This window comes from Dermacentor silvarum, chromosome 3 (assembly GCF_013339745.2).
Source record: "Dermacentor silvarum isolate Dsil-2018 chromosome 3, BIME_Dsil_1.4, whole genome shotgun sequence".
NCBI lineage: Eukaryota > Metazoa > Arthropoda > Arachnida > Ixodida > Ixodidae > Dermacentor > Dermacentor silvarum.
This window is the reverse complement of record NC_051156.1, coordinates 198,302,249-198,327,772: the sequence shown is the minus strand read 5'-3', so window position 1 is coordinate 198,327,772 and position 25,524 is coordinate 198,302,249. Positions and strand designations below refer to the sequence as shown.

At 44.3% G+C, this 25,524-nt stretch overlaps 1 protein-coding gene across 1 annotated transcript in view; it reads left to right on the top strand.

Annotated features, from left to right (window-relative positions):
* LOC119446438 (protein retinal degeneration B-like) overlaps positions 1-25,524 on the top strand; it is a 56,759-nt gene that overhangs the window by 18,366 nt on the left and 12,869 nt on the right. The window contains 15 exon segments of the mRNA XM_037710870.2: positions 2,964-3,068; positions 3,070-3,202; positions 5,298-5,403; positions 5,505-5,623; positions 7,252-7,612; positions 10,529-10,736; positions 11,505-11,845; positions 13,252-13,421; positions 14,204-14,374; positions 15,840-15,995; positions 19,199-19,500; positions 20,287-20,546; positions 20,679-20,828; positions 22,419-22,602; positions 23,246-23,374. Coding sequence (XP_037566798.1) covers positions 2,964-3,068; positions 3,070-3,202; positions 5,298-5,403; positions 5,505-5,623; positions 7,252-7,612; positions 10,529-10,736; positions 11,505-11,845; positions 13,252-13,421; positions 14,204-14,374; positions 15,840-15,995; positions 19,199-19,500; positions 20,287-20,546; positions 20,679-20,828; positions 22,419-22,602; positions 23,246-23,374 — 2,895 coding nt within the window.

Genomic DNA, 25,524 nt, shown 5'->3' with positions numbered 1-25,524 from the left:
AACATATACACCATCAAATTTCGTCGGTGCATAGAGAACGAGTTAGCTGGAACAGTAACGCATATTTGTCGCTCCTATTTATGCGATGTTCAGTATTCATCACTACTTTTGAATGTGATGATTACGTGATAGCACATGTGTACTGTTTCTCCTTCGTTCCGTCTGCACTGTTCAGTATGTAGAACGTAAACCAGCAGTTTAAGCTTGTACCTCTCTGCCACCCTCGTAACACATTGGTGTAATCCTTTCTGGAAGCGGGGGGTAGAATGTAAGCCAGCAATTCAACCTTGTACCTTTTTGGCACCCTGGCCAAAGACTGGCGTGATTTCATTCTAGAAGCAGGGGGTGGACTTTAGTTGACTTATTTAAAAAATTATTTCAAAGATAAATAAAAAAAGGCTGCATTATTGCATTACTGTACTACATTGTACCAGCCCACATTGGCTCATGTTGTTTTGCAACATAATTGCTCTGCAAAACTCTGTGAGTGTGCAGATATTTTGATGCCGTAACAGATGGCTTTATTGTTATCTTTCCCTATTACCCTCCCCCCCCCTCCCACATTTTTTTGCACATATTTTGAACATTGCTCACTGCTGTGGTAGACATTTGTATCTGTTGTCCTGCGGTATTATTTTAAACGTTCTTAACTTGTGCACCTGCTTTTTAAGTAACAGATACGTGAACATATTATGCTTACATTTCAAAATTTCATGGCAATACCTTGTTTTGGAGTTTCCTTGTTTTCTAAATTTTCTTTCTCTTTGTGTTCTTAGGGCAAGTTGTCTATACACATAAGGCTCAATGCAGCCTCATATCTTAAGTTAATATAAAAGGGGAGTTGGAAAACATGCAAATAAAATTGGTTATGTTCAGAATGTGTCGTTAGGAGTGTCATTTCTTTCCTTCTTTTCGCACGAAAGAAAGGAACACTTCGTCTACTTCTTTCGTGAAAGCATGTGGAGTCGCATCGCTTGTTCTCTTTCTGTTTACGTCTAGCATGTGCGCATACTCCAACACTTAAAAAGGTAAGCGAGGTCAGGCAGATGTAAAACCATGACTGTTTTCCGCGTATGCTTGTGACAGAAGCATAACCATCTGCGGCTGCCAATCTCGTTCACTCGTATTCCTTTTTCATATGAAGAGCGTCTTTTTCTATTTTTTGCTTTTTTTCCTTTGTTTGAGTGACAGACAACATTTGAATGAATAATTGATCACGAGGAAGGTGGGTGTAAAGGTCAGTGCGACACTTGCACCTCATTCGTTGATAAGCAAACGAGGCTTGCTGTGAAATCTTGTTTTCATTCAGTCAAGATGCGCATACGTAAACAAAGGCGCTGCTGTGACATATAATCTAGAAAAATGCACAGTTAGGTACATCAGGTGTCTAGTTTCAGAGAGCAGACGAATATGCAGGCTCATCACTTCTTCAGTATTATGCTACTTTGAATATTTTGCAGGAAGAATTTCGAAAACTTGAATCCACACACTAATTGTGCCTTTCAAAGAAAGGTCATGCAAGGAGATAATTGCGATGTCTCACTTACATATGTCAAAATTAACTTCAGTGCCGCCACATCCTAATGATTTCGTACCGAGCAGCATGCCTACGTGCATGGCACCAGACATCTGAAGAAATAAAAAAAAAAAGGTTTTATTTTGTATTTCTTACATTTAGAATTTGTATTTGTCGATGTTGTAGTTTTAGATTTGTATTTGCCAATACTTCTGAATTTGTTACTTGAATGAACTTTTTTTCAGGTGCCCGCTAAAATCGACTTGGAAAAACACCTCGGTTCATAGGAATTTCATTAGTGCACCGTGTAGGCAGTTATGGCATCATAACATTTAAGAATAATTTTCCTACTAAGCATGAATGAATTTTCTCATCCTTGCTTGCTTGTTAAAACAGTGAAGTAAATGTAATCGAGACTTTTCATCCCTCACGAGGCTCTTTATTAGTGCGGCATTAAAATTTTGTGCTGTCGTAGAACAAGCCCATGGTTTATAACGAATGCACATTTTGATTTATACATATTGCTGTGCAGAAGTTTTTTTTTTGTGCTTTATATTTGTGTGCAGTGCAATGGCTCCCTTGCTTAGCTTGGCAGTTTGCCAAGTCACGTGAGCATTTAATTACTTGATTGTAGCAACTTTATACATTTGCTTAGCGTGTGATGGGACGTGATGCTCTTTTAAATGTCTTCACTTGCAGCTGCTATTTTGCGCAGTAATGTTCTCATGGCTTCTTTGTTTGCAAGTCAGCTGGTGTTCACAATTGTAACATTCACACGACATGGGTGCTGAAAATGAGGTTCAGTAGCTCGCTGCAAGCTTGGACCTCCATTATTACTAGTAAATTCATCTATTATGACATGCTTGGAGGGTTTGAACTGCACTCTTGGAGTGCCGCCCTTGCTCCTGTGTATGTACAGCCTTCATCAAAAGAGACGGGTCTGCCAGGCGCTTAAGTGTTGCCGAGTCCTGTCAGCATAATTTTTTGCACGTGAGGATGATAGTCTGCGTCCCACTCCTCATTCCTTGTGAATGCACTGAGATGCTCTGTCACAGAGCCAGGTGTGATTATGTGCAGAGCGGCTTCATTTGTTTTAACAAGGCCTGTATGGTTTACCGACACCAAAAAGGTTGCGTGTTCGTATCACGTCCGGGTCCGGGAAGCGTCCGGAAGCACAGCGCGCGCTTCGAGCACGCGCTGCGCTTCTTTAGTTTTTCGCTTCAACAGCCGAGAGGAACTTACCAAAGTGCTCCGCATTGCGGCGTCGGTTGGCACTACAGACGTTTTGACTCGGTGACCGGGAGCCATCGGGCCATTTCCTTGGTTTCACTCTTTAAACTCTTGATCGATAACTTAGTTATGCAGATTGGTGAAAGCATCGTGACTTGTATGTAGAAGTTTAACCTGAAGAAACTCGAGAGCGTCTCTCCTTTTGGCTTTGTTAAAGGTTGACCTGAATGTGATAGACAAGGATAAGGAGGTGACGGTTGGCGAGCCCGTGAAGCCTGCTAGTCGGGCACGTTCCAAGAGCCGCAGCCCGCCACGCCTGGTTCAGGAGCCCTGAGCCAGAGCCGTCTCCACCCCTGCCCATTGCCAGCCCCAAGCCAGCCGATGGCAGGGGCCATGCCCAGGGACCCCGTAAGTCTTGGGTCCGCAGCAACTCGAAAGGAGCCCTCCATTCGCCCAGTGAGTGGAGCTCTGCATTGGTCACCTATTCAGTTGCAAGCTGTACCGTTCCATCAAGTTTCTGCTGCAGTTGTCTGAATATAAAGCTTCAATCTATCATGCATTTTGAAACAATGGATCAAAACACATAGGAAACTTGGTCACCTACTGGGTGACAGCACTCATAGGTAACTGGATACAGTTAAACCTTGATTTAATAAAGTTGTTGGGACCAGAGAATTATTTTGGTAAATTGAGATTTGACAGTAACAATATACATGAATATAAATATATAATATGATACAAGTAATGATATATATATATATATATATATATATATATATATATATATATATATATAAACACGCACGCACGCACACCCGTAGGGCACATGCAGTATAGCACATTGAACATACGTATATATTATTGCGATCCTTAAGACCAAAGATAAACTGCTGGAATCATTAATACATTGCCTGCTAGATAACAGTACAGTAATGAAGTATGGTAGCCAGAGCTTGAAATGTCACTTGACACTGCATAAGGGGTGCACTGCACTTTACTTTTAGTTTTGCTGAAACAACTTGCATCTGTAATAGCTGGAATGTGTAAATTTTGCTGTTCTTTTTGTTTTATGTAACATGTGATAGAGGCCTCAGTTTTCACTGTTTCCAGTTGAGGTACCTCCCAAAGCCAGAAATTTACCAACAACATTGAAACTAAAAAAAAAAAAAAAAATATTCTTCAAGCTGCAAAAATGGTCTAGACCAGAGTAACACAAGCAAGGGAATACATACTGTTATGTACAAAGTGATATAACAGTGATAATGGCAGTCAGTCTTCATCTTCTTAATCTAGTCTGCTGTGCACAGTCTTGTGATTTGTGCAATCCCTCTTTCTGAAGTCAGTCATTAACTGTAGTAAGCTCATCTTTCTGAACGTCTAACAGAGAACATTTTCAATGCAAACTGTTGTGGGTCAATTTACCATTTTAAAGGCTTTTGTTCTTTTTTTATTTCATTTTTTGCCAGCCGGCACATCAAAATTGGTTACATTGACTTTCTGTGGTTTGCTAGAGAAAAGGGTAATGTAACTGTACTTTCTTTAGTGTCTGGCAAAGACGGAAAAGTCTGTCTGATTATTTGGAGTGATAACTCTTACATTCTTTTAAAATGTGTATTGCTCAAGAGACGTGCAGGGGAAACGGGGTGAAAGGTACAAAGTGTTGACTTTTGACTTATGTCAGCTTACGCAGTTTGTAGTTAGGGTAATTAGGGTAATGGTGGGCCCACTCCAATGCCACAGCCTGATGACATCATCACTTGTGGCAATTAATGAGCACGTATTACTACCTCTCCTTACACCTTCTTGATCTCAGTGCCACCCCTTTCTTCCTCCTTACCACTCGCACCCTCCTCTCCACAGTCCAACCACCACCAATGGTGACCAATGCATGTGAATCTGTCGGATGCCACAAAGAAAGCTTAGGTAATCTCAGCCCAGTCCAACCACTGATGACCCCATCAAGGCCTGTCCGACTCCACAACGAAAGCTTCACTTTAAGAGCAGTTCACAAAAAATTTGGCACAGGCGCTTAAGACTGCATACGCGTGGGAATGCGAAAGCATTATACCGTTTGTAGACGTCGGAATGTCATGACCGCTCTCATTTTATACACTCATGACGTGGTGCGACCTCCTCCCCATTGGCTGCGCCGTCACGTGCCCAATGACACACTCACTGTGCACACCTTTAGTCAGCCAGAATCACTGAGCCACTGTGGCGTCTCGCACCCTGGAGGGCAGGGTTCGATTCCCTCTCAGACCGAAATGCAGAAAATTTTCTTTTCAATGCCATTAATTTACTTCGTTTACAGGAACCTCCCTGAGAAATTTGACGCTAATCCGAGCATTTTTTGATGTGTTTTCACTCTTTGCGCTGTCTGTCATTTTTGGTATCATAATTCGGTCATGCCGACTACGACGGATTTTCAATGGGGCATATAATGCTTTCGCATTAAAATAACTGTGCTATTTAGCATTTACTGCATGAGACTTTAGTCTTTTTCCCTTTAACGCTATTTGCTTCAGGTTGAGACATTGAGTCTTTCTTGCAGGTGGAAGCTCCACACAAAGTTTTGACCTGCAGCTTGCCAACTGGAGGATGGAGAGTATCGTTCGTGAATCGGACAGCAGTTCCAATGAAGAGTTCTTTGACTGCCGAAGGCACGTGTGTCTAATTCTGAGTTGCTTCTTAACTGCGTGAGATGGTCTCGGCAGGCTGCAATACGCTACACCTTTTCCATTGCAACCCTCATCTTTGCAGACATCTGTGGTACCGAGGACTATGGTTTTAGTCCAATGACCAAATGGAGTTCCCTGGAAATGGTCTCTTCAGAAAATGAGAAAGGTGGAATTTTTGGTGGAGCATCCACGCCTGATGGTAAGTGTAGCTTCTTCAACACTCTCCACATAAAAATAAACATAATTTGTTTCTGTTTTTAGGCTGTTCTTCTACACACTTGAGCATATTACAGCGCCTATCTTGCTACTTCCTTATAGGAAAGGTTATGTCTCCCTCAGGAAGACTCTTGAGGTTTGCAGTGGTGCAAGGTAACTGCAGTAATAAATTATTAATCTGACATATTAATTTTATTATCATTTTAAATAAAAACTGCAAATATAGTTTAGTTTACATTACAAATTCGAAGGCCATCATTATCAAAGCCTTATTCATCTGCTGAGACATCCCAGGGGCCAGGTATTTATAATCATTCATCATCAAACGTAGCTATCGATCTACTTTTTTGTGTGTGTGTGTGTGTGTGTGTGTGTGTGTGTGTGTGTGTGTGTGTGTGTGAAAAGGTATGGTTTGCAGCAGGCCAGAGTCATGAGCAAAATGAGTTGCCAATGAGTGGCGCCATATACTGATGCACCGCTTCTAGAACAGCATATCAGTACACAAATTAAAAAAAAAAAAAAAACATCAACAAAAAGCATGAGAACCAAAAGCTGCTCAGGTTCGTCCCCACTAAATTAAAGACAGGATTAGTATAAGCCTGACTGCGTTATTCACTGAAGCAATGATCGACATTGGCACTCGGTGTTTCGAAGAGCACGCTGTATTCATCAGAATAATTTTACAAGGCATGTCAGCATAAGATACTGACTGGTTTCAGCAATGCGCTGTCAGCCTATTGTTTCTAGAGGTTAAACTTACAGCGCATGCAAACTTTATTGAGTTATGAAAGAGTTCTTGCTTGGTGTTCATAACTGTTTTCATTGTTACAAAAGAGCAGTTGTGGTAAAATCTTTGGGCTGAAACATTGCCTTATCTGTGCATAGATAGCTGAAGATAGAGAGTTTTAGCGTGTCCAGTATTCTGGTAAATGCAAGTGGACTGGGCATTTTACCGCATGAGTGGAGGTGCAAATGTGGACGACCGGCACAGTGCAGCCAGCCTGGTGGCGCAGAGCTCGACCAAACACAGAGCTAGTATTGCAGTAACCAAGTGTATTCTACTTTGCTGCTGGTGTCAGTTTTCAACAGCAGCGTAATCGTGCCTCCACCAGGTGGCTGCACTGTGCTGGCTGTTCAAGTTTGCGCCTCCACTCATCTGATAAACCATCCAGTCCGCTTGCGTTCACTGGAATACCGGACATGCTAAAACTCTCTAATATCTTCCATAGATGTCCTTTTCATTACCTCTGGCCCCGTTAGACCATTTTAGCCGAGCGTCACTTATGGTCCATTCTGCTTACATATTAAGCACTCAGGCACTGCACACTGCAAAGAATAGCATTGATTTCAAAATTTTGATAGGCGCATGTTCTGTAGACACACGTGATCCACCATTAGTTTGTCTGCAAGACAACAAAAGAAGCGAAGTATCACACTCTGCTCAATCAGCTCGGCAGAGCAGGTAGAGCATTCTGGCTTCTACTACATGCACAAGCAATGTGCACACGTACGTTAGCATCCCTGCTAATCAGCTGTGTGTAAATTTTTAGTGCGAAATGGACAGCAAACATCAAGCTAAAAGTGTATATTTCTTCTCAACCCGACATGCAGAGGACAGCATATTCAGTGCCTCCCACATCCGGCGGACGCATGCGGTGAGCTTCGGCCGGTCGGCGTCCACGACGGGTGCCTCGACGTCCCTGTCAGATTCTCCGACAGCATCGCCGGGACACCAGGCGGGAGTTTCCGCTACACCCTGCCCAACCTCAGTCCTCGTGCTGGTCCTCCACGCTGGCAACGTGCTGGACTCTGGCGCCGAGGGCAACACCCCAAAGACCGCTGACGTGGCCACATTCCGGGGCGCCATGGATTCGGCCATTCGGCAGCACTACCCGACCATGCTGGGTCGTGTCGCCTTGCGCCTCGTGAGCTGTCCGGCCCCCTGTGCTGAGGCCTTGGCAGTTCTCTCCAAGTGAGTCTTTTTAAGTAGGGCATGTTGCTGGGCTAGTTGCTGTTGCTGGGCGCATGACAGTAAATAGGAGCAGATTCCTGTGTGAAATGCACGACCACAAGAGCAATACACAGATTGACAAGACAGGCACTGCTTGTGCTGTCAATGTGTGTACTATTTTGTTTGTTGTTGTCGTGCGTCCTAGCCTGTCTGCGTATGTCCTTTCGTGGCCATCAGTTTCACGCTAGAATCTACTTATTTACTGTGAGTTTTTGTCGAAGCATGAAACTTTTGGTTCCAGCCTGAGGCTTCCCTTGTCTGTCAACTGTTAATCACTTTGTCAGAGCACGCTGAAAGACAGGCATCTTCTGTAGGTTATGTTAATGGGCCTCATCGAAACAAATTGAGAGTGGCCACTTTCTCTAAGCAGCTTGACAAGTCTTTTGTCACTTCACCTTGCTGAAATGCGCTTCGAGATTCAAGGGGGAAAAAAAGAGGCAAGAGAAGCTGTTTTGGGTGTATCAGTAAAGAAGAATCGCAAAATATTACAGCTAATAGCTGATGAGGATTCATTTCATGGTTCTCATATTCACCATTCATGCATGCATGAAAGAAGCATCTGAAGTGCAACCAGCATAACTGAGCACATTGCATTTTTGGTTGTTGTTTAATTATGCACACAAGGTTTTAAGAAGTGCGTTGCCTTACAGCTGCATTTATAATAATAATAATAAAAAACGCTTAACCTTGCACTCGGCCGCGCAACGCTTGAAACAGCGAAGCTGGGTGATCGTAGCCCAGCATTTTCCAGAAGTGCACACAAACTTTTCATCTTATTACTCACGATAATGATAATTTCTTTTCGCGCGTTTTGGACTTACGGCCGTCACTGCGCATTGCATAGTGCAGCTTGCAACACCGACACTGCGTTCCAATGCCGACACCGCGTTCCACCATGTTGCAGTACCGACAATGCGTTCCAGCAGACCCGCTCCATGAATACGTCTCTCTCTCTCGCTCTCATAGCGCGCAAAACATCTACCTCGCAGAGCATGAGCGTGCGAACGTGCCAGCAGTGAACGAAGACGACGACGCTAGAACGCAATCATATGGTTCGCATAAATGCATGTTCTGCAAGTGTGGCAGGATAGCCTAGTGGTTACGACGCTTGCCGTGGGTACGTGGGTTCGAATCCCGCTTTGGCAAGAAAGTTTATTTTCTTTTATTTCTTGACAGTTTCTTGATACGAACCGCAAACCACAAATTACGGCTGGCTTAAACAGCTTCGCTGTTAATAATAATATTAATAATAATAATAATGCAAGAGCTCATTGCCTTGAGGATTGTCCTAGTGCCCTGCCTGATGGGGATCTGTTGCTTGTCATTTAAAGTAATCATAAATGTATATTTAAAAAAATTGTCTTTTTTTTTTTGCCTAAAGCCTGCAGCAAGGCAGAATGGCAATGGCATTTACACATGACATCACACCGAAGCAATGCATCTTTAACTCTTCTTCTTTCTGGGGTTTTACGTGCCAAAACCAGTTCTGATTATAAGGCACGCTGTAGTGGAGGGCTCCGGATTAATTTTGCCCACCTGGGGTTATTTAACGTGCACTACAACGCAAGCACACGGGCGTTTTTTGCATTTCGCCTCCATCGAAATGCAGCCGCCGCGGCCGGGATTCGATCCTGCGATCTCGTGCTCAGCAGCACAACGCCTTAGCTGACTAAGCCACCGCGGCGGGTCATCTTTAACTCCCCTCACTTGATTTTTATTTTATCTGTGGTTGTAAGAAGAACAAAAAGGAGTGGAGAATTCTGCTGGTTGCACTGTGACTGTCTAGCCTACAGTTACGGTGCAGCAGTTTGCATGCAAAATGTATATTTGTTGTGCATGACTATGTATGCACTACTTACGCATGCTCAAGTCTTGTATTCTTTACTGCTCTTTTATTGTGATAGGTAGGGTGCTTCTTACATTTGTATTCTGACAATTTATAATTACCGTATTTACTCGCATTATGAACGCACCCCCCAATTTCCCAATCAAGAAGTGTGTTTTCCTTTTCCTCGCATAATGATTACACCCTAAACTTGCTGCCGTGAAGTAGGAGATCAACGGTATGATTCGGCGTCTGATATGGCGTCCGGCGGGTATGATTGTATTGGACGCCGTATCGGACGCCGAATCGTACCATGTGTCTCCTACTTTTATTGTGACAGCGATAAATCCAAGCAACACTCCAGGCGCATTTCTGCCGTTCGGCCGCGGCTCACTTTCCCGTGTTCAAGTACGGAGAGCGGGGAGGAAACACACCGTATTCCGTGGCGCGCATGTTGGCCGGGGAGAGGGAGGGGGTGGCGCAGAAACTGCACATTGCGCGAGCCGCGCACGCCCTATCTTGAAAGTGATCTGCGTCGGGGGCTGAGTCTACTTGTGACGGTGGCTATATACCTTTGTGCGTGCTCCGTTCTCGCCGCTTAGTTTGCGTTGAAGCGATGCACAGCATGAAAGTCACTTTGCTCGCTGTTGCTGCTGCACTTCTTCACGCCAGCGTTTTGACAGCGAGTGTCCGCAGTCATTGAGTGTGATGTGTTCACGTTTGTCTGTGCGCGCTGATACCATGCTTTTTAATTTACATAGTTAGCGAATGTTTGCAAGTTTATACGGCCTATAAAGCTACTATCCTTACTTCGTATAGCTGTCTGCGCATTTGCTATCACAATTGGTTCGCCTTTCGGGCGAAACTGCAACTTTTTTAGAGGTGGCCGCGTAAAAAAAAATCACTAGAAATTTTACCCCGCACAATGAACGCACCACCCAACTTCGCGCACATTTTTCGGGAAACAAAGTGTGTACATTATGCGAGTAAATATGGTACACTGTCTGCCAGTGTGTCTGTGACACCCGTATCTTCTCTCTCCTCCTTTGCAGCCTGAGTCCCTACAGCTTTCAAGCATCACCGTCGGCAGTCGATGGAGGCGCTTTCCGCCATCAGGACTCGATACCTCTGGGTGCCCTTCCGCTCTTCGCAGTCTCCTCGCCCGATTTCCCAGACCTCGTGTCGCGAACTGTTTGTGCAGCCAACCAAGCCTACCACGACTTCCTCAAGTCTGAGCAAGGGCAAGGCTTTGCAGGACAGGTGTGGTTCCTTTCGTTCATAACGATTGTGTGAACCTATAGTTCTGCGGGCAGCTCCCAGTGCAGAGGAGAATAGTTTATCTTTTCCCTGTGCTGCTTAATTCGATGATTCCAACTGTTCAACTTGACGGTTATGCTTGAACACTACTGTCACACAAAAACTTCCCTGCCTAGGCATCTTTTGGTGATAGTAGCGATAACCTGGCCAAGTTTAAGCATTGAGTTAAGCATTTTTGTCCACTCGAATGCAGTTTGGTTCTTAGGTAATAAAAGTACCACTGGCTATTTGTGTTTCGGGTATGCTAACCACAATACTAGAGGAAATGTTTTATTTTCTTCCTTCATCACAGTCTCGAGTGGCTTTATGATTTATTTTTTCCTTCACATTCAGAGCAACCGACATGCTGCTTTTATGAGCTCTTAATCTAGAAAGAAAATGTTAATTTCACACCTTAGTTCTGCACATTCTCAAGCCATTTCTCTGGAAACATTAGCAGTGAAAGAGGCCTTTGTTCCTAAATACTTCTGACCAGCAACATATCTCTTTTGGCTCAAAACAAGCGGGAAAGTGCAGAGTCGCCACAAGATCATATGCAAGATCACTGCAGGATCAAGGCTCCACAGAGACTCTAATGATGCTGCCTGTGCAAACGTAGAAAACATTTCGGTCAATAACTATGTTTTCAAATCAGATTCTCATATGTCACATTTATTTCTGGAATGCAGGTTCTAGCAGCCCCCTTTTTTCTTGTGTCCTGACTTTGTGCAGGTCGCACTCATTGGGGACAGCGTTGGCTCCATCTTGGGCTTTGATGCACTCTGCCGTGCGGCCCAGATGAGTAGCCGTTACGGCAGTGAGAACAGCATCAACGAAGAGACTCCTGGAGCTGCCCCACGTCCCAACCCGCTCATCTCCATCAGCGATGGCAGTGGCAACGAAGATGCAGAGGACTCAGGTGGAGCGGTGGCGGCAGCTAGTAGTGGCGGTGCTTCCGCAGCTCAGGGAACCCCTTCGCGCAGCTATCGCAAGTCTGCATCTCACCCACCAGATGCAGCTGCGGCAGCCGCTACTGCATCTGAAGTGACGGGCATCGTGGAGGGAGCAGCATCGTAAGCCTTTCATTGTTTTCAAGTTTTGAAGCTTTGGCCAGCTGGTATCAGTTCATGAATTACTGGTACCAACTTGCCCAAGCTTCAGCACTTGCACGCTGTATTTCTAGTACGTCGGGCCCTTGTGTGAAACAGTTCTCTTTCTCTCTCTGCTTGTCCCTTATTTTCTCAGTATGTGTGCACTATAAGCAGCATCGAAATACACCTTTCTTTGTGTTTGTTGCGTTCATCATTCATACATATTTACTTTTAAAAAGTGTATGTTAAAGGTTAACTCAGACATGACTGGCAGCTTAGCATTATCCTTGATAAGAAAAAGTGTTCAATCATCATATTCTGTGGATATACAGTCGAACCCAGATATATCGAATCTGATATTGCAAAAAAGTTCGATATATAGGTAATTTGATATATAATATAAAAATTGCATACAAAAATTTTCAAGGGGATTTTACTGCGTTATACACAATAATTCATTATACGTGGGTTCGATATATCTGGTTTCGACTGTATGCGAACATAAGGGGCAGGAACTTGGAAGATAATAAAGAAGTGTGAGAAGGTAAGGACCGTGCAGTGGGCAATGGAATGATAACTGGTATGTGTAACTATAGAAGGCAGTGGTAGTGCACCGAGCGAATGATAATGGAATGAGTGCAACAATAGCAGAATAACAGAATGAGTACAAACAAAGCATTGTTGGGGGCAGAAGAGGATCGGGGGATGTGAGGAGATAAGGCATTGGATGGTGTTAGCTGATGCAAGACGGGATAGTTGTAGATTGCTGGAAGAGGCCTTTGCTATGCAGAGGACAGTAAGTTAAGATGTTGAAGATGATGGTTGGGAGAAGGAACTCTGCCATAGATGTCTCACTTTCAGTATATATATCTGAACTATCCTGCAGCAGAGGGGGGCGGAGGGGGGGGAAGCCTTTAGCACTTCTCATCATTCCCAGGTTGTCTCCCACCCGAAGCTTCAGTTTCCATGCTGATCTGAGAAAGACGCCTGTGTATCCTATTGGCATGAATGTAGTAATGAGGTTTCTGCTGCTGCTGAGTGCTGAATGTGCTCGCTCTTGTTTGAAGCTTCTGCTCTAATTTGCAGCGCAAACGGGCACATTTTTTGCACTACAAGAACCACGCTATTTATATATAATGCGAGGTTGTCTCTCTCTTTTTTTTTCATTGATGTTACATTGAAATTGGCTCAACCCTTGAAAGAAAATCTGTACTGGAACCTTATCCAATATCCAAGCAATGTAATGTGCAGTGCTACGTGATTGGTTTGGATTCTACTGCGGAGTGTCATTACTGTCATTCTTGTGATTATGACTGTGATATCACGAGTCTGTACTTTAGTGCTGTATAAATTGTTATGCACAAAGTTTTTTTTTTTCTGCTTTTCAGTTTCCATAGACTACTGAGTGCCCCTCCTCCTCGGCGCTCCAGTTCGTGCTCCAGCGAACAGGGGGCCCACGGACGATTTGATTTCGAAGTGTCCGACTTTTTCATGTTTGGCTCTCCCATAGCGCTGGTGCTGGCTTACCGCAAAATGCTCTCATTCGATGACAAGAACGGTAAGTGGCGATGCCTTTTGGTTAATTGCACAAGTGTAAGCTGCTAACCTGTTAAAGTTAGCACACAGTTTTAAATACTACTGTATAATCTTGTGCAAGGGCCGCACCTTTGTATAGGTCGCACCATCACGTTGTAGACTCTATAAGAGAGAAAAAAAGTATTCCAGAATTTATTCGTGTAAGAGCTGCACACCCAGCTCGCGATGTGACCTGCTTTATCTCTGCTACATGTCTCTGTTAAGCATCGACGCCTCTCCTCGGCCAGTTTCTTTGCTGCTGCTTATTTATCGGTGCCACTTAATTGCTTGGTGGTTCACACCGATGAAGGCCTGGGATACTCAACTTGTGTGTGCTTTGCCTTGCTAACTGGCAGGGAGGGGCAAGTGCCTGAGCAGCTTCAAAACAGTATTTAAGCTGTAAGTCATAGAGCATGTGCTGTAGAGTGGTAAGCCGTGCTGCAGGCAGGCACTTTGACGTTAACGAAAAATGTAGACGGCACTGGTGTGTGGCGACAACCGGACGATGGCTCAGCAAAGCACCCCTGGTGACTGTTGCTGAGCGGATAGTGAGCACATGGGACTCTGTATCTTCAGAAGTCATTTTCAAGATTTTCAAACCCACACAGATACGGTCATAAGAAGTTGAAATTAGTGTGCATTACATCAGCTTTCTCTGTCGCCTTGAGGGAAACATATGTGGCTCCTTTTCAAGATATGAATTAGCAATGCCTGAAGTTTTGGTTTTTAATTACTTTTTATTACTTTTTATTACTTTTCTTTCAGCTCCCCTGCCACGACCACAATGCTCTCAAGTGTACAACCTGTTTCACCCCACCGACCCTCTGGCCGCACGCCTTGAACCCTTGCTGAGTGCTCGATTTTCTCAGCTGCCACCTGTAAACGTACCTCGGTATCAAAAGTACCCACTCGGTGATGGGCAGCCAATCCACTTACGTGAGTCTCTGACCTGCTTTATCTGCAAGTCTAGCATCCATGTAACACTGCATGTGCTATCTTAACATTACAGCGCTGTAACAAGTATGCAAAACAGAAAACTGGGGCGCACTCAAAGTGCAGACTTTTGACATAGGTTAAGAAAGCTTCCTTTTAATAATTCCACAAGAATTATTGAACAATGGAGTTTGGTGTTCGCTCTCGTGTCCTCGCTTAATAGACAAGATCGTTGGTTTGTGCCTCTAAGTATGTGCCCCTGGGTATCTGCCCATTCTTGGCTAATCACCCAGAATGGGTATTTGCCACTATGACACAATGGGTATTTGTGTTATGTACAGTCTGCATATGATTTTTTGGACTCCCTAGGGGCTGCGATAACATCCGAAAAATCAAGCAGTCCGAAAAAATGAATGCATGCCCCCAAGGGCTCAAATCGCCGCAGGCATGGCCGAAATAGCTCTGAAGGCCTGTCAGTACACTTCTTAGGCGTATTGGTGTTCGTACTGTGACAGGAGACGGCGCGTGCGCTCGTGTATAATTAAGGAATACTACACACTGTCTCTCGTGACAATTGCCCCTTCCCACTCTGGGTATGCTTTACCGCAATACTCTGCGTATGCTTCGCCGCGTAACACTGCTGTAATAAAGTGAAGCTGACTTTTGGTAACCTGCATTATGCATCGCGTCGTGCTCTCTGAGCTTAGAAACCATGGGCAAATATCACAAAGGGGGGAGTCGAGTCAGTGCCATTGCTGACAGCGGTGAATTCTATAAAACACGGCACCGAACAGCAAGAAGCCCGGTAGCGACCATCAAGGCGGGTAGGCACCAGCGAAACTGCGTGCGAGAGCTCCTGTTCGATGTGGCGAGATAATCAAAATGGCGGCAGTGGTGGCTTCGATAACGCTGTTTTGGACCTGCGGTCATGACAAAAAGTCCGGAAAATCGGACGGCGAAGGGTTTTTGCGTACAAAATTTTTGTCGTTCTTATACACTCTATGGGGTATGCGGCGGTGCTGCGGAGGCGTCCGAATTATGGGGCATGTCCTAAAAATCGTCCGTCCAGAAATTCGGTCGTTGAGTGTATATGTATTTTGTACATGTATTTACATATCTGCCATACACCTCTGATAAACATTCTACCCTTAACCCATCATGCTAGAGGCGACGAGCCTGTCCGTGTGTCATTTGCTGTTGCTACATCTGTTGCTACCTGCACTAACTCAAACAAGCTTTGTGTCATTTAGATTGCAAAATTGCATTAGATCTGCTGTTTTTCTCCTGAACTATTTGTGTGCAATTCATATATTTCTCGTGCTTTAACATGGCTTCAGTGTGTGTTGGCTTTGTGTGCTAGTGTAGTTCCTTTAATAAATGTTGAGCCCCCATCAGTCCTCCCGAACCTTCTCTTTCTGTGTTGTGGGCTACATGTGCCCGCTTGTCTGTGTTGTCGGGACGCCCGCAGTGGAATACCTGCAGAGCCACGCCCACATCTTTGTGGAAGGGCTGCCCCCGTCGTCGTCTGGCTACGCCTGCATGGGGCGGCGAACCAGCGAAGCCAGCATCTCAAGCACTGTCTCGGGCGTCTCAGAGGCCTTGCCCCTCAGCACTGTCACTTCATGTGAGCACGTCCCTCTGTGCAAAAAAAAAAAGAAAGAACTTGACCAAAGATGACCACTTTTTGTGCCTGTTTCTGGTCATTTTCCTTTTCTTTTTTTATTTCTTCTTTTCTCTCACTTTTGGAGAGAGGTGCTGCTTGTGGCATATCTGCTGTGCTGCTTTTCTTTCTCTTCAAATGCCTGACTAGTACATTATTATTTTATTTTTTTGAACAGCAGCAACAAAAACATCTGTTGCTTCTAAACGTGTAAGCTTTTAGCTGTTCTCTCGAGCCTGTGTGTTTTGATTTTTTAAATTGCTTAAGCATGGAGCATGCTCCACTCTCTATCAAACATCTATCTATATTTTGTAGGCTGCTGGTGTTTTAATGATATTTTGCTGCTCATAAATGCATGCAGTGCTTCATTCTGCAAGCAGTGATTTTGCTCTTTGCCTTTCTTATTTTGTGCTGTGAGCAATCATTTTGTTTCTTGCTCAGATTTTATCTTTGTACCTTTCAGGCATATTTTATTTCCTGCTTTTTTTTTTTGTTATTGGTCAATGGTGTTGAGTCTTTGTGCTTAATTTACTTATCGAATACACACCGTTTGCATGACCTTTTCACATGCGCTGTTCCTGTGGCATGCTTTATATTTCAACCTATCTTCTCTGTGTGTGGCTCTTTATCATTCATTTGGCATTCATTTGGATTTATTTATGCAAAGCCTTGCTATCTGTAGCATTGCATGTTTTGCTTCCATTGCTTTGTGCGTGCATGTTTACATTTTGAATGCATGGCTAGGCACTGTGTGTGTGTTGTTTGGTGTCTTCTTCTTACATTTTCTTACATTTTCTGGTGTGATAATGGCATATGGCATCGTGAACATAAATGATATCATCTGAAGGCTGAGAAGAAAAAAAACATCAACAACAACAAAAAAACCACTCATGGTGTCTTGTGATTTGATACCAGTACAGCTGTGTTCCCATAAGTTGTGTGGCTGCAGAACTGTGCTTTAACTGTCCAGCATAACACCTTTCCATTCCCAGGCTTTGCACTATGCAGAGAAAAAAGTCATGTTGCAGTTATTGTGGTGCTCCCTGGTATATGCTGAATTCAAGATGCGTAAACCAAGAAAAGGTCATTGTTGGTGCATTTCCCATGCTTCTTGAGCGAGATATTGGTTACCAAAATGACAGCCCGCACCATACTCTAGCAGCCATGCTCCTATGGCCCCTTTTTATGACTGAAATGTCCCATATAGAAGGCATGTATGGCATGTATACCCGCATAGAAGCCATGTATTTTTATTCTGACAACTTTCAAAGAAGATTCTGCACTTACTACTGGTTTGTTCCTGCTCAGATTTTGTAATAAGATTGCGTTTCTTGGTTCGCATCATTCAATAAAGCACTTGGCATCTTTGATTGCCTGCATATTCCATAAAATATGAAAAACTGTTGCTATATGTGCACCCCTACAATAGAGAAACAATCTGCTGTGGGGATGTAGATTAGATACTAATAAGGAGTTAAACCAGGTAAACAATAATGCTAAGGTGTGCTGCTGGCCATTGTGGACCAAATTGTGTAATCTTGGTGAGAAATGTGAGTAGAAGCAAAGCAGAAAGAAGTGCTAAATCTTCTTTGAGAGCTGTTGTAATAAAAACAGGCGAGTGGGATGAAGTTACAGCAAGCTGACAAATGTTCAGGCCATTAATGCCACTGTTAATACATTGGAAATTGTGCAGAACTAGTAGCATTCTTTTCTTTTTCCCCATCTTTTGCTGTAGCTTTTTTTCTTCTCTTTTTCTATTTTTCTGATAGTCAATTAGGCTTGATTATGTAACATCTAGTTACATCATTGCAAATTTCTTACACAGGCCACAGATTCTGACTTACAGTTTTCTAACTAAGTAAACACTGATTGTAATGGACTCGGCAATGACAACTGACAGGGTCTTACAACTTAAGAGCTCCACCTTGGCTATAAGAACTGCCACAGTGGAAAGCTTGTGGAGGCGTTATGTACTGTTAATGTCAGCCACCCTGAGTGTTTTAATGTCCACCAAATCTTAGTGCAAGGGCATTTTTGCACTTATCTACCAATCAGAATATGGCTGCCACATCTGGGAATTCATCTCCCAGAGCAGTGTGAGTACAGCAGTAATGTCTGTTGCAAGCTGTGATGTGTATGCATAATGTATTTGCAGTGTGCATAGATTTGTATCCAGCCTGTTTGACAGGTCACCTCATTTCTTGCTGAAATTTCAATGGGCCTGTGACTGTATGGTTCAGGCATGACTTAAGCATTCCAGTCACAGGCATTTGCTTACTTCTGTCCCCCCCCCCCCCCCCTCCTAACGTATGGCTCTGGGAGTTCTTCACACTGTTAAGATAATGGGTGCATCATATTTATTGTAAGTCTCTTCCTTTGGTATGCTTGCTTGTTTTCTGAAGTATTGGCCAAAATAGTTTTAAGAAATTTAAAGAAACCCTTCAGCAAAACTGAAACTTTGTTGCATGGAACCATTCTAGCTGATTTAGGAAATGGTAAGTTTTATGGGCAGATTTTTTACTCGCGCAAAGAGTATTTGCGAGCTCATACTGCTTTTGTATAATATATGGCATGGGTAAAAGCAATGGTGATATTCTACTTTTCTTGAGAGTTTGGGAGTGTGACAGCATGAGCGGAAATGAATGGACTGGAATGTTTGTGTCACAGTAGGTGCTGGCACAACACATAAATTAATAATTTATTTGCTTTCACAGCATTGCTTCCTACAAGATTGAGTTTTTTTTTTTTTTTCACTTTAATTCGTCATCACTTGAACTGTAGTGCCATGTACCTACAGCTATTGTCTGCACGCGTGATGTGTGCATTGCATCTACGTGCGAATTGCAGATTGCTGGTGTCGAGGTAAAGCAACCACATCCTGCGAAATTTTATTTCTGAAATACTCTACTGACACGATATGACGAAGCCATCTATGATCAATACATCAAATTAGATACGTTGAGACCTACACATATGAAGTACTCAAGAGCAGGCATAATCACAATAGACAGGCTATTCTCGTCCAAAGCATTAATGTGCACAATAGTAGAAGCAAGCTGTAATGAAGGCCGGGGTTAACGATTTTAACATAGTGGACTAGCTGCGTGCACAAATACTGTGTCTCATCTCACGGAGCCCTGCAATGACCTGCTTTACCCACGACACAGTGACGCAGAAGTGGTGGGGCAGCCGACGCCTGGACTTCGCACTCTACTGCCCGGAGGGCCTAGCTAACTTCCCGCCACATGTGCTGCCGCACCTGTTTCATGCCTCCTACTGGGAGTCTATGGATGTGGTTGGCTTGCTACTACGGCAACTGCTTCGCGGAGGGTGTGGCGTCGCGGGCGGCCTTGATGGCGGCGGAGGAGACGGGGTCGCTGCTGGCACACTCGATCGAGACCTGGCACCCTTCGTGCCGGGACAGCCCCGTGAGAAGTGGCTCCGCAAACGCACCTCCGTCAAAATCAAGGTAGTGTGCTCCAGTTACAATTTGCAGTCTTTCAGAGGTGGAGTATGACACGAGTTTCGACATATCAATTCCCGATCTTTGCGGAGAAATGCATTGGCGTTCCAGTTAGTTTCTTAACAAAACTGTTGATTTATGCATTGAAGCACAAAACTAACTGGTACGCCAATGCATTTTTTCACAAAGTTCGGGAATTAATATCTCGAAACTGGTGTCATCCTGAGAATTAATTCCAAGTGGGATGATCCGCCTTGCAAACTCCATGGCTACAATTTGTAAATTGCAATATGGGCCATCAGGTAATTAGTTAAAAACTTAATTAGTGAATTTTTGGTAATTAGTCTATTATGCATTTAAATTTTTTGTGCAAGTAATGTCGACCTCTTCAAGTAGACCAGCTCATCAACTAGAATTGGGCTATCTGCCACAGGCAACCTTAAATAAATTTTGAAAGTGTTTGCTGAAACACCCCGTATATCTAAATAAATGCAGAGCCCCATGGCAATAACGGCAACGATGGCAAAAATTCGCTTGGAGTGTCCATATAATTGCTATCGCAATAGAACATTTGGCAATTTTTGTACAGTGTAAGCGCAAACTTGCACATTGATGGCTGAGTGTGCACTTCTTATGGTCTGATTTTATGTATGTGTCCAGCAGCCACAGCTTAACTTTGACAAAACACAAAAACATTATTGCTGCGAGGACTAATGAAGTGGGTATGCTTTTTGTTCTTGTGTACATGTATTCTTCTGTGACACAACCTCGACCTTGGCCATACCTTTGCAGAATGTGGCAGCCAACCACAGGGCCAACGACGTTATTGTGAAGGAGGGTGAACCACAGGTGCTGACGGCACGTTTCATGTATGGACCTCTGGACATGGTGGCTCTGTCGGGTGAAAAGGTGGACGTGCACCTGATGCGTGACAGCGGGCACTGGACGCTGCTGGGCACTCAGCTAACCGACCGCAACGGACGGCTCTCCTTCAGCGTGCCCAAGGACCTGGGACTTGGATATGGGCTCTTCCCCGTCAAGGCCATTGTGAGGTGTGCTCTCTAATGACATGCATTCATTTACATACACTGTCTGACTGTTGCCTAGTATTGAAGGCTTCAGGTTTCACAGAACTGTGAAATAGCTGGAAAGGCAGCTAACTTGCAGTCATATTTGCTTTACAGAGGTGACCACACATCCATCGACTTCTTCCTTGCTATTGTGCCTCCAAAGACTGAGTGTGTGGTGTTCAGCATTGATGGCTCCTTCACGGCAAGCGTCTCGGTTTCAGGCCGAGATCCCAAAGTGAGGGCTGGAGCTGTTGATGTAGTCAGGTAAGCCTCATTGTTTTTCTAATGAACAAAGTGCACCTTGCCGAGTGTCCGTTAAACTGTTGTCTTCAAAAATGCCCTGCATTCACCAAGAAGATTTTAAAGGGACGGTCTACACAGATTGCACTGTGCACCATAGAAGCACCAGTAACGAGCATCATTGACCAAATCAAGCTGTTCAGTCTAGTCTCTGAAGTTGTGGCTCATGTCTATCCGTCTAACAGACCATTTTAATCATAGTGAGGAAAACGCTTCTGTACCAGCATCACTAACAAACAGGCGGGGGTTCCTTGCCATCTGCTCATGTTGTCTGCTACGAAGAGCTTGCACAATGCCTGCACGATGTGCACCTCCAAATTAACAATTGCAAGGTACATCTAACAAGTGCAAGGGAGTCCAGAATCCGAGCTGTCTGAAGAAGGCTTTGTAATGGTTTAGCAGAAGTGACTGAATTAGTTGAAAGAGAATTGACCATGGATTACTTACAACATCATGCAGATAAAATAAAGCCACTTGCTGCATTCGGAAAGTACATAGAAACAGCCTACATAATGCTCAAAACTCTGGTGAAGCGGTTAGTGCCTTCAGTTAACCGTCAAGCAAAGGTGAAAAGTGACTGAGACCACGAATGAAGCATCCAAGTATTGAGAAGGTCTGAAGAAACAGCCTATGTGCTGTCAAAATTACTGACATAGCATCTGAACACCATGCACACTGTTACCAAGCTAGCACATTTTTGTTACCAAGCTGGCACAGCTACCTGATCCCAGACCTGCAGCGATGACTCAGTGGCTATGGCATTCTGCAGCTGAGCATGAGGTCGGAGGTTTTATTCCAGTCTGCGGTGGAAACATTGTGATAGGGGTGCAATGCAATAACGCTCGTCTACTTAGATTTCGAGGCATGCTAAAGGAACCCAGGTGGTCAAAATTAACCCTTTCATACTGCAGGAAATTGCAAAAATTGTACCAAGATTCCCAGACATGCAGCACGCAGGCAAACCGTGTTGCTAGTGCAAGGATTCAAGGAGCCAATAATAAAGAGAAAGATTATACGCACAAGCCGTCAAGTTTCAAAAACTGGTACTAGAAGCAAGTTGCAGCATGAATTCAGCTGTTCACACTGCGAGGTATTTTAATACGATAGCAATTGTATTTGCTCACGACAAGTATACTCGTCATTGGTACAGAAAGGGTACTCCACTACGGGGTCTATCATAGCCCTGGTGTTACTCTAAAAGACATTAAACATCATGAATCAATCAATCTGACCCCAGGACAGTGGCGACACTTCTTGGAAATAGTCGTGGTATCTGGGGAGCGAGTCGTTAAACTGTCCATTTCCTAAAAGCTCTAGTAAAGTTTCAACAGTGTGACAGGGTTATAGGACGTTAGCGGTTATAGGATGTTGGATGATGATAGCGTGACAGGTTGGATAGGATGTTCCACGTGGACCATAGCATGTGTTAATTCAGGGCGCTCATGGAAATTACGAAAAGTGTCCAGGGAATCCCCACAGAGCTTTGTTTGGCAACCTCTGTATGCTTGCTGCTCTCATTATTCATGCTGTTGTGCTCTTTGCACTTCGTTGTAGGCACTGGCAAGAGCTGGGCTACCTAATCATCTACATCACGGGTCGGCCTGACATGCAACAGCAGCGGGTGGTCTCCTGGCTTGCCCAGCACAACTTTCCCCATGGTCTTGTTTCTTTTGCTGAGGGACTCTCCACTGAACCTCTCAGGCACAAGCTCAGCTACCTACGACACCTGCAAACACATGTGAGTTGGTGCTGCTGTCTCTACTGACATCCTTCGTATAGGCCTCTGTTACCATTGTAAACCTCCTGGCCTGCACAGATAGAATATGGGCCTATTGTGTGAAAAAAAATAGACACTGCAGTGTTTGCAAAATGTGGTTGCTCGCACTAAAGAACACGCTATCCCAGAGACCATTCACAGCATTTTGTGAGCTACTAGCTCGTGAAATGCTTTTGAATTAACGTATGAATAAAACAGACAATGAAACCGGAGAAAGCTTAGGCGAAATTAATTGTTATGTTTAATTGAAATGTAGAAACAATAAGGATAACAGAAATAAGGTTGATGAATAGAGAAAATAGGTGCAGCTGGTAGCCAAATTGACATCTTCCACATAACACATGCACTGGCTAAACATTACCAGGGCTAATGTTGTAAAGTTTCCAAGAAACCCAAGAGATGATTGGGAGTATGGCTGCTGTGGTAGCTTAATTGGTAAAGTATGCATAATATGGAAGATGGAATCTGGATCTTCTTGTTCTCGCTCATCATGTGTTAACACTGTTCTTTTTGGTTGAACATTTGGTACAATTTAAAGGTGGCTTTTGCTATTGTCAGGAATAGTTGTAAGGTTTTCTTTTTCTTTTTTTTTTAATCACCTCAGGCGGAGATTGTCTACCACGCTGCTTACGGCTCTGCCAAGGACATCGCAGTCTACTCTGCACTCGGCATGGTGAAAGAGCAGATATTTATTGTCGGAAAAGTTTCCAAGAAACAACAATCCCTAGCCACGGTAAGGCTCTCCCTGTTTCTGCCTGTTTCTCTGTTTCTCAGTGCACAGGAAGGCAGGTGTGGAGACGTTCTAAGTGAATTGGCCTTGACGTTCCAAAGTACATTACACATTTACCACTATAGAGTGCATGCATGATGATTACGCAGTAAGGAGCATAAACAACAACCTGTGCAGTAAGTTCCAACTAGTAATTGATTTTGGACACAAGTGCAGAAGTATGTGCACGGAGCGGCAACATGCAAAGGATGCGACATTGTGGTATCGATAGCCATTGATTGTAGTTACACTAACATGCTGTGCCACTTAAGTGTTGCCTTCTGTGCGCATGTTGCCTCTGTGTATATACGAGGTCTGTTAGAAAAGTATCCGACCTTATTATTTTTATTTTTTTTTGCGAACACCTGATGGATATGAAACAAGCACTCTTGCATCAGCTGACCTTGAACCTTCGTGCGCGTGCGCGAAATTTTTTCCTGCCTGCCGATAGCGTCAGTTGCTGGGACGCAGCGTTTGAGTGAGGTAGTGCGCAGTGCTCTCGTCGGTTTTTTATTGCAACGAAAATGGCGGAGTGACTGGAGCAGCGCTACTGCATCAAATTTTGCCATAAACTGGGCGACAGCCAAGTGGAAACCATTCGGAAGATTCAGACGGCTTTCGGTGACGATGCTATGAGCAGCACACAGATTAAGGAGTGGTACAACCGGTTTAAAGACTGCCGCATATCGGTGGAGAGTGAGCCACACTCCAGTCAGCCATCAACATGCCGAAATGACCAGGTCATTGCCGAAGTGAACGTTGTGGTGATGCGGGACTGTCGTGTGACTATCTGAGAAATTGCGGAAGAGGTGGACATCAGCACTTTTTCTGCACATTCCATTATGACCGAAGATTTGGCCATGAAGAGAGTTGTGGCGAAATTCGTGCCGAAGCTGCTCACGGTGGAGCAAAAGCAACTTCGTGTTGAAGTCTCACAGGACATGCTGGATTCCACAAACAGTGACCCCGACTTCATGAACACTATAATCACTGGTGACGACGAGTCTTGGGTGTATGGGTACGACCCGGAAACCAAATCCCAGTCGTCACAGTGGAAGCATTCCGCATCACCAAGACCAAAGAAGTCTCACCAAGTGTGCAGCAACGTCAAAGTGATGCTGACTGCTTTCTTTGACTCCTGCGGTGTGGTACACCACGAGTTCGCACCACAGCGTCAAACAATCACCAAAGAGTACTACAGGGATGTCCTCCGTTGCCTACGCGATGCTTTGCGGCGCAAGAGACCGGAGTTGTGGTCAACAGGAAATTGGTGCATCCATCACAACAATGCTCCTGCACATTCCTCGCACTTGATTCAGACTTTTTTGGCGAAAAACCAGACCCCTGTAGTTCAACAGGCTCCTTACTCTTCTGATATGGCCCCCTGCGACTTCTGGCTGTTTCCCAAAATCAAGAGGCCATTGAAAGGAGCGTGATTTTAGATGGGAGGACATTATGGCTGCAACGACAGCTGAGCTAAACTCCATTCCGAAAGAGGCCTTCTCGGAATGCTTCCAACAATGGCAGCATCGCTGGGAGAAGTGTGTGGAGTCCCAAGGAGACTACTTTGAGGGTGATTAGGTTTCCAATGCCCCAGTTTTGCCAGTTCTTTTTTCTGCGGCCAAAGGTTGGATACTTTTCCAACAGACCTCGTATATTCCTACATTGGTATTCTGAATACTTTAGTTGCAAGTTACCGCCTATGCTGTTAGTGTATATATTCCTTATCCTTCTGGTGGTAAATAGAGCACTTTAGTTTTTCCTTGAACTGCTTGCACTTTGTGGAACGCTGAGTTACAGAAGTGGTGTACAGCAGCAACAAACAACGCTGTTAGCGACATAATCATTACTGTACAGTCCTTGTATGTTTTTTTTTTTTTTTGCAACGAGAGCAATGATGGAACACAATTTTCAAATGTATTGTAATTAGATAAATCATCACAAGATGTCGCTACCAGGTCTGCTACTGCTGCCCACGGCTTCGGTCACCCAGTAATCCATAAATGGTAAGAAGTTTGCAGACATGGAGAGAGGAAAGAACTGAGGAGGGGCCCTGATGTCACGCTTTGTGAAGCCAAGTGACGCCGGAAGTCGACGTTACTCCGCCATCATGT